Source organism: Acartia tonsa, chromosome 13 (genome assembly GCF_053477335.1).
Source record: "Acartia tonsa isolate MP-2025a chromosome 13, ASM5347733v1, whole genome shotgun sequence".
NCBI classification, from domain to species: Eukaryota; Metazoa; Arthropoda; class Copepoda; order Calanoida; family Acartiidae; genus Acartia; species Acartia tonsa.
This window is the reverse complement of record NC_137272.1, coordinates 35,953,129-35,963,359: the sequence shown is the minus strand read 5'-3', so window position 1 is coordinate 35,963,359 and position 10,231 is coordinate 35,953,129. Positions and strand designations below refer to the sequence as shown.

The following is a 10,231-nucleotide window of genomic DNA, read 5'->3' as shown; positions in this document are numbered from 1 at the left end:
AATGTACAATTATAAGATTAAAACTAGTTTTTTTAGCCCCGAGGTGCCGGAGGCACCGGCTAAAAAAACTAGTTTTAATCTTATGATTGTACATTTCTATATTTGTAGAAAGCTGGATATAATACGATGCTACCACCGGATTCGAATGATTACGAGAATAGTTATTTCTCGTATCGTATTATAAACGGCTTTCCGCAGATATAGAATGTACAATTATGAGATTAAAACTAGTTTTTTTAGCCCCGAGGTGCCGAAGGCGCCGGCTAAAAAACTGGTTTTAATCTTATGATTGTACATTTCTATATTCGTAGAAAACTGGATATAATACGATGCTAGACATAGTTTTTTCGTATTCATGAGAACCGGTTCCTATCCACCGGATTCAAATAAATACGAGAAAAAATATTTTTTTTTAAATTTCACTTCATTGAAAATAAGCCACAAATAAGTTTTAAAAACATATTTTATGATATTTTGTTTAGGTTACGTTAAGAAATGCTGATTAAGACTCCCAACAAGGGATAGAAACATGTTTCTATAACATTGAAAATTTTTCCTATAATTCTTTTAAAAATTAAATACTCAATTCCCTTTGTCCATCCGCCCAGAAGTTAGTCTGTTTGTAACGTCATGGGTTATTTACTCGGCTGCTATTAAACATAGATAGCTGATTTTTTTGTGAAAATATCTTTTATAAATGAGCAACCAGTATATCATTTCACTTGGACTCTCGGTCTGTTGTAATGCTTTAAAACATAAATACTTATATTTTATAAAGGTTTCGTGATTTTCTGCAAATGATCACACATATTCTCTCCATTTCTTTTTCTTTTATGCCAACTAAACAGCTTCAATTGTATCAAGTGTTAGAATTTACGAATTTTTTAACGTTAAAAAGGAGATATTTGGCAAAATAACAACAGAAAATGGTCCAGTCAAATCTGAAGAAAATGCGCCAACTGTTTTGCAAGAAATCAAGGAACAACTAACACATGAAAAAATAGAAGAATTAGTTGTGAGGAATGATGCTGTTATGACCCAAGAGGCTGACAAAGATGTCATTGCTGAGGATGAGGAATTGGAAGAGTTTCCTCCTGTTGAAGAAAATGTAATTAATCCTTATAATCCTTATAATAAAGTAAAAGAATGTTTGTCTGTTTGTTTGTACCGAAGGATCTCGCTAACCACTGATCTGATCGGGTTCTCCTTAACAGGGTAGATTCTCATAGGTCCCGAGAAGGTTTATAACTATTTTTGGGGAGGTTACCACCCCCGCCCCAAGAGAAATCGCCCCTAGAAAAAATTACACCCCTCCAAAAAAATATTTTTAAAAAACTAAAATAAAAAATGTAGAGAGTGGGGCACCCACCCCCTTAAAAAATCCCCCCCCCCCCCAAATTTTTTTTTACTATTTCTTTTGAAATACAAAAATAACAAATTCGACTCTCCCCTCCTCAAGTGCACCTAGAGGCCTCTATGGGGGGGGAACCGCTAGTCACTAATATAAAGTAGTAAGGTTTCGTTTTTAAGCAAAATAACTCTGAAATCGATTATCCGATTGACTTTTGTTTTTCGAGGAAAATTTATATTTATATTTTTAGGGTGGTTATAGGCTACTTACTTTTCTATTACATAGCACCTAGAGACTTGGGTCGCAGCCACTAAAAATTAATAAATTATTTATCACTAAATAAATCCCTCAGATTTGAAGTCAGAAATCAATATATTTTTTAACTGTTTTTAACCTATTTTTTAAACGATTTTTTTTTCTTAGACCTTACTAATAACCAGGCTTAGTTCGGGCAAAAGGTCCCGTGAGATTATCTCAAACCGTTTGGGCGTGACGGCCCAAAAACCGCAAAAAATGGCCTAAAAATTGACCAGCCTGTCATTTCATCAAAGAAATCCATCAAAAAATCACAATTTGAAATTTTAATTAATTAATAACTTTTTTCTCATAAGAGATAATGACACAAGACTTTCACTTGGTGAAAATTCAGCATTGTGGGCCGCCTAGACTTTATATTTGTTGACCCTGGGGTGACGGGTTCAGTGCCCCCCACACCCACGAAGTGGGCATACTTTTGAAAATCACGTTTTTTCAGTTTTTCCCCTTAAAGGAGGGGAAGGAGTCGTTTTAGAGACTTCAAGCATCTCTTTCATGTTGAACAACTTTTTGAGGCAGACATTTCTTTATTTGTGTTTCATTCGCCTCCGGCTGACCGTTTAGCCGTTATTTGCCGCCGAAGGCGTGATTTTTGGCGATTTTTGCCGTTTCCGAGGTTTTAATGGACATTTAGGAGGGGAAAGAGTTGTCCAATCAAGTTGATGATGAAGTACATTTTTGTAGGCAATTGCATTGGCTAAATTTCATGTGAAGTAAAATTTTTTGTACCTTTAACCGGTTTTGCTCCAGCTGAATCGATTTACAGATACCCCCTAAAAACCGGAAAAAACCGGTTTTTCATAAAATTCATGGCCGGTTTTGGCCGGATCCGGCTCAAATTTTGCATGGAGTCATCCTTTGATATTCCCAACAGTTGATACTTGACTCAGCAAGATCCCAGAAAAGTGTGGTATATCTACCCCCCCCCCCCCCCACCACCCTTCCCTATTAATTTCTACCTGCTTTCTTTGCAAAGAACGGTTTAGGAATCCCTAACTATTTATGTAAAGGTAGCTTAATCCCCTCCCCATCTTCGATGCCCCTACCTTATAAATCATCCGTTTTGATCCACATATCCAAGGGTATCTTATCAAAAATCCTAGGGTATCTTATCAAAAAAAGGTACCTTAACTAATTTTAAAAATAATAAGAAATAAAATTCTTTCTTAGGATGACAATTTGATGTTTTTTCAACAAAACTTTGTGTAGATTATTTTTAATTTTACTATAATAGAAAAAAAAATATAAGGATAGATCATATAGAACTAAAAGCTACTCTTTGTAATAAACATATAAAATTTGTTAACATGTGACTCTTTGTAGATTTTAATTTTAATATCTATATAGATGTTCATACATTTTAACAAAAAAGGATCATAGGTTCAACACTTTCCTATTTCTAATATTTGATTATATGTCATGTGTTTTACCTATATTTTACATGGTGCCTTTACCAAGCTAAGAAATCACTCTCTACAAAACGTTTTTTTAACCTTTCTTTATAAATCTAACAACTTTAAAGCTTAGAGGGGTTGTAGCTATTATGTATAACAAAGACAGGACTTGAATAGAAACTACTTAAAAACGAATGAAAGCTATACAATTTTTATGATTTTTAAGCTAAAAGAACAGTTAGCTGTTTTAAATAATAACCTTTAAAAAAATATTCTACCAAGAAAGTACAAAAGTATAGTATAATGAACCAATAGATATAGTAGATCTAGATGGCAAATCGGGCCCAATAAGTTGTGAAGTTTAATAAGGAATATCCAAAGAGGTAACTTTATCCCAAGAAAGTTAACTATTTAAAGATGACTTCTTATATATGTTATGTCATATGCTTTACATCATGCAAGGGAAGAAATTTTTTAACCATATGATTAACCAAAGCAAAGGCTTATCCTATGAAAGACGTTTTATAGATGATTCATTTTGCGAATGATATGAAAGGATAATTGCTCTTTCTAACCAAAGTTTGTTTACTTTCTAACCAATATATGGTAGATTGATCCTCCCCTGTATTCCTATTGGCTGAATTTGGGAGTATGTATCTAGATTATACCTTTTAATAATTCTTACTTGATAATTTCTTTATTGGTGTTCCTTTATTTCTTCAAAACTTGAATGACAGCTTTAAATGACTTATTTTTGATTATATTTTTTTACGGCAATGCTTCGCCTATCTTATGAAGTGTTGATTTTGGGAAAAGAGAACACTGAAAACATTTTTTACTGTGCTAAGAAAATTGCTAATAAAACATCACATGTTTTATTTTAATAGAGAAAAAGGGAACAATGGGCTATTTATTACCAGCTTATACCAATAACGAAATTAATTTTAAAAAATCACGAACATTAACACTTGTATAGTGTCAGAACTGAATAATCAGAATATAAATGTATGAGAGTCGAAGCAAAATTGTAAGTAAATTTGTTGAAAAACTGCTTGATATAGAATAATGTAATCAATATACCAAAAAGCAGATCAAAGGGATAATCAGATCACATAAAAAATTGTTGTTAAAAAAGTAGAAAAATCAACATGTTTAAAATGGACGAATGGACATTCTGTTCATGATTATAGAGTTGCTATGCTTTATAAATCGTACCTAACTACTACAGGAATCATCATGCAAAGTTTGAAATCAATAGGACAATTATAACATGCATAAATTAACGAATAAAAGCTATCTTTCTTGGACGGACCTACCCTAATTATAGAGAGCCTCGCTTTTAAAAATCATCCTGTACAAAATGTTTTGAAGCAATTCAAATAAATCTAATATCTTTAGCCAAAAGATAGGGTGTATGTCTGTGTGTGTAGGACTGGACTAAGAACTGCGCATGAAAACAGTTTTTAGTATCTTTAAAAGTTTTTTAAAGCAAGAATAAGTTTCCTTTTGTTAAAAATATAACTAATGGCATATAAGAAGCTTCCATGAAAAAAATCTATTCATTCCAGAAGCTAGCAAGATATTTTAAACATCCTTGATTATATCTCTTTTTTTATGACCATTGTATTTACCTTAACTTTTACTTTATTTCTAAAATAGCGGCTACGCCCCTATAGGCCTTTAGTGGCACTTTAGATGTTTTTATTTGTTAAAGTCTCTACATTACTTCTTTATTTTACGATAATTCTCTTTATGTTACGTTGAAGTCTCCCATATATTTTAAATATTTAGTTTTTTTGTCATTTCTCTTGGGAGGGTGGTTGTACCCTCCCCCAAAATATTTATAAACCTTCCCAGAAACCATGAGAATCTACCCTGTTAAGGAGTACCCGATGGGTTCAGCGTTTAGCGAGATCCTTTGGAACAGACACACAGACAAACAAACATCATGTTACTTTAGTATAAGAATTTTAGCGCATATGAAGGAACACAAATGAATATGTCAATCAGTTAAATGTAGATTAAATCAGGGATCTAAAGGGATAAGACAATAGTAGATACATTGATACCCCGCCCAAATTGAATTTTGGGATGCCTAGGCAAAATTTTTGAATTTTGATCTCCCCCCCCCCCCCATATAAAAACGGTTGGATATTAAGATTAATGAACATACCAATTAAATTTCGAAAAAAAGTCCCAAAAGTTATTAAGCTATTGAATAAGAAAACGTTATTATACAAATTTGGGGACTAATGTAAAATTTTAGAAAGCCCAATGAACCCTCCCTCCCTGGATTGAATAAGAATTTGTACTTGCTTTCTACCTGACTTAACTAGATAAGATACCTTTAATATGTTAAGTATACCTAAGTAATTTTATGTAACCCTAATTAAATAATTAAGAAATAAAATAAAAAAATATGAAAGATAAATCTTAATTAGAGTAAAGTTTTTTTCGTCTACATAAATAGAAAAAAAGAAACAATATAAATAACTAAAAGTGTACTCATTGTAATAAATTTTGAATAATTACTCTTTAAATGTAGAATGAAATGATTACATCTATTTTGTTGTTCATTCATTTTAACAAAAAAAATAATCTGCAAATCTTTAGGTCACCTGCCCATTTCCAATATTTGAATATGATTTGTGTTTTATATATAATGGGGGAGGTTAATTTACCATATTTTCTATTAAAAAAATCACCCTCTAAAAAATATTTTTAAGTAACCATTCTTTATAATTAGAAAAATCAAAAATATCTTTAAAGAGGCCTTAGATGGTTAATTGCTATTATGTATAACACAGATAGGATGTATGTGGCAGAATTTACAAGGAACCGTGCTCAAAAACTTAAAAAAGATAGAAATATTTCTAAAAAATTTTAGTTAGAAAAACAATTGGCTGTTTTAAGACATAACCAAAAAGGTACTCGTGTATCAAACCTGCTTATTCTTGACATAACTTAATGTAACTAAGAACAAAATAGGAACCCCTAGTAAACTTCATAAGGTACCTTAAAGCTTCCCTAAGTCTTACTTAACATTACTACATTTAGGAATACTTATCAATAACTAAGAAACTCCAAAGGGATACTTAACTAAAAGCTTACATAAGCCTGACATAAGAAAATACCATTAGGGACACTTATCTTCGTTTGTGATTCACACTATTATTCATAATTATTTTTTGTAGATTGACCCATTAAAAGCAAAGCCACTGATAGACTGGAGTAAAAAACTTACCGAAGTTGAGACGCTTTATGGATTAAAGGTAAAAAAATATACTGAAAGTCAGAACAACCCTTTAATGGGACAATTGCATTGGTAACACAGTAGAAGAAACTATCCGACCTCATTATTTATTTTAATGGAATAATACACGGCACTGTTTTTGAAAAGAGACTTCCAAGGAAAAACACACAGCTCCATTGTAGGAATATATTTCGATTAAATCACATATAATCCTTGTCAATCTTCTTGATCATAGTTCTTTACTGTACAAAGGTTTGTTTTTAAAAAAGTTGAAGTATGCTTGTGGAATTGAAATTTTTCAAAAAAAACGTTAGATTAAAAGTTATCTAAATATAAACAAAAACATCGTCTGCTACAAATTCTTATTAGTTGGTCTGTCTGATTGTTCAGACACTCAGTTGATGTTTATTTAATATTAAAAAAATATTGCTCTCAAAATTTTAAATAATTCAAAGTCTTGGATATATTTCCAAGGGGTTTTTAAAGAGTGAAAAGTAATAACCCCCCCCCCTCAATAAAAAAATGTTGAGTTTAATACCATAAAAATATTTTAGAAAACTATTCCAAGTCTTCCAATCGCCACACTCCTTGATTACAGATTCCATAATATGAGGTAATTTTTACCTTTAGTTCAATTAATCTTTTTTTTATTATCAATTAACAAATATATCTAAAACAAGAATGACAACACCAAAAAAAAAAAACGAAGCACTGAAACATAAACACTTATAGAGTGTCAAAAATTAATAAGCATTATATGAACTTAACATTAAACAACACAGTACATTTTACAGGATATTATTGTTCTTCTGATATGGTATCTACATTATATTTTATGTTAATAGAGGGGATTCAAATTGCGCCACCTTTCCAAAAGTTTATGAACTAAATTTCAACAACATGTACTGGCAACAACAGGAGACCAGCAATGGAACTTTCTTCCTACTGAATGCTTATCTGGATGTAAGGTGAGTGATGTTACCTGCAGCGCCATCTGTTCTTACTTTTCTGAACTATATTTGATTGAATATCTGGTAACAACTCTAGCTGTGCTGTCTTTTTAGCAGCGAAGCTACTATATAATTCCAAATGTCTGTCCGTCAGACAGGAAAAGGGGGAAACGTTATTTTCTCATCTCCTATTGAATATGTTAGAAAGGTTTCGTGATTTTTTTCTCCAATAACCCACTCTTGATTTTAACAAATGCTCTTTAAATCTCCTTGTCCGTATTCCAATTCATGATATTTTTGTGCTTCGCTACTTATGGATGTTGTTATCCTTGTTTTTATGTTATTGACTCTTAGATTTTCACCCTAGGTATCAAAAAAGCTCCAACTACAACCCGATAATTGCACGACCTTTGTCTGCATATTCTAACTAAATGCATGGTAATGTGTTACGCCTGTTTATAGGTAAATACATTTCCCCTTCCCTTACTATTGAAAAAAAACATTCTTAATCCATCTATAATACGGGAGAGAAAACATGCTCCATCCATGTTTTGTTGTTGGGACCATAATTTTACTATCATCATGATTTTTATCCATAAACTATTCAGAAAACCTATAAATGTAACAAGATCCGTAGGATTTCACTAACTGCTGAATCTATATGGTTCTTCTTTACAATTTATTATGGGGGAGGTTACCAACACCCTTCCAGGAGAAATCGCCACTAATTAATGACCTCCCTCCAAAAAATACATTTTTACCTTTTCATTTTGAAACAAAAATTGAAAACGGGGCATTTTCGACTTCACCCCCCTCCCTCTCACCACAACAAGTGTCCATATAGGCAGTTAGTAAGGGAGGGGACAATGGGCAATTCATTCAATTTAAGAGTTTTCGCTGAAAGACCAAGAATTTAGATTTATCCAGAAAATGTAAGGAAATTTTAAAGGGTATGTTAATAGAATTTAGAAAACTATGAAATAAGAAAAAAGTTCCAAGAAAAAAAAGCATTCATTTGAAAATTAGATTACCACCACATCAGACTGATGTAACCATTCTGTAATTGATTACTAGAAAAATCTTCCTGGAAGCCGTTAACCCATAGCCCCATAACCCCAAATTGTAAGGTTTCTTAGATTGTTCATTACACAAATATCACAATAAAGATTTTATGTATAAAATTATACTTTCTGGAGAAAAAAATGTTCAAACCAGATCTCAAAACAAATTAAGTTTATTGATACTCGTCTGCTATATTCAAAACTAACCTTGCAAGTTAGCCGCATTCGATGTGCTAGTACCCAAAGTCAGTCAGATCCTGCTAAATTCTTGCACATTCCCTTTAAGCCAGTACCCAAAGTCTGAGAAACCTAAAAATTGAATATTCGACCAATTGTCCCCTCCCTTACTCCCTGCCATAGAGTCCTGAGTGATGATTATTTAGCTAAATTTTTACTTACCTACCAGTTCTGTCAGGACGAAATTTGCTTGTGTTTAGGGAGAGAAACAGAAATGGTCCAACAGTAAGGATAATGTCTACTATGGATAGAATTGAACCTCAGGTAGCAAATATTAAATTAGAAGACATTTTTTGAAGAAGAACAATTTGATATAAATCTTCATGATTTTAATTCAAAGCAATTTTGCATTTTATTTTGACTTAGTATCTTTTTTATATCCCGAGATAACAGTAGGGGTTATATATTTTCAAGAGATCCCCAAGAATAGACTAAATGTTAATGTTAACTGAGAATATGAATATTAAATAATATCCATAATACAAAGTAGCTTGATGTCTGTCTGTCTGAAGCTTAAGATCTTAGTAACCACTGAACCGATCGGATTCTACTCTTCAGGGTAAATACCTATTGGTCAATTGGTAATTTTAAGCTATTTTCTTGGAGGTGGGACAAGCCAAACCTCCCAAAAAATGAAAATTCCCACCCCCCCCCAAAAAAAAAATTTCTGGGGAAACTACTTCACATAAAATTAGCAGCACCAGATTTTAAATTTTTTTTTATGAAATTATCTCTTTGGGCAAAGCCCCTAGAGGCTAGGGGCGCAGAGGCTAGTAGAATATAAAGTGCCTCTCGTGTTATATCTGTTTCATAATTTGTAAGTACAAATAGTATACATATAAAATTCCAGCATAAAACACACATATATCTATCAGAGATGTTATTTCGCCAATATGTCATCTATGATGACCATTTAAAAAACAAACAAATATATATTCGATATATAACGAATTTTTAAAGAATTCACCTCTGGTTTCAACAGTGTTTATTTTGGATATTTCATGAAGATGTGCACAGATTTTTATCAAGAGAAAATATAAATATTATATTCACAGAAAAAACATAAATGTAAAGAGATAAACAATAAGATTTTTTTAAAAAGTAAAAAATGAAACTGTTTATCCACTGTTAAATACAATAAAAACCAATATAAGCAATAAGCATTTCAGCAAATTAAAGGTTCAAGGCAGTGACCTGCACAGATTTTTTTTGTGATATGTCCCCTACATTTTTTACACTAAACTTAAACCAAACAAATAGCAAGGGGGTTTAATACATAATCAAGATTGGTGTTTTTGTGGTAAGCCGAAGCGTTTCAGCTCACCGGTTGCGAGTTCGAATCCAACGAGCCCCTAGCCTTGAAGTATTCTACCAAAACAAACTAGCAGGATTTACTCATACAGAAATTATATTTAAACTAATACATTTACAATGGGTGGTTACTATATATATACAAAATAGATTATAACAATGAGTTAGGTTTGAAGGGGGTGTGGGAGACAAGGGCGTAGCCCGTGGCGGTAGGCATCTGTGGGGTAAGCTGCAGTAAAGGGGAAGGCACCATCTTCCGGTAGAATAGTTGCCTGAGGGGCGCGGGGTTGCTAAGTGTCCGTACCCCTCCCCTATTTAGCCAGTCCAATCTGACCGCTGCCGATGGGGTCATCTGCGGT

At 32.5% G+C, this 10,231-nt stretch overlaps 1 protein-coding gene across 1 annotated transcript in view; it reads left to right on the top strand.

Annotated features, from left to right (window-relative positions):
- The first annotated feature begins 902 nt into the window (after positions 1 to 902).
- The window catches only part of LOC145304153 (uncharacterized), a 31,801-nt gene continuing 22,472 nt past the window's right edge, over positions 903 to 10,231 (top strand). The window contains exons 1-5 of the mRNA XM_080145921.1: positions 903 to 1,108; positions 6,255 to 6,332; positions 6,868 to 6,926; positions 7,159 to 7,281; positions 8,762 to 8,825. Of these exons, the coding sequence (XP_080002047.1) occupies positions 1,034 to 1,108; positions 6,255 to 6,332; positions 6,868 to 6,926; positions 7,159 to 7,281; positions 8,762 to 8,825 (399 nt within the window). The 5' untranslated portion in view covers positions 903 to 1,033. The remainder of the gene's footprint in view (positions 1,109 to 6,254; positions 6,333 to 6,867; positions 6,927 to 7,158; positions 7,282 to 8,761; positions 8,826 to 10,231) is intronic.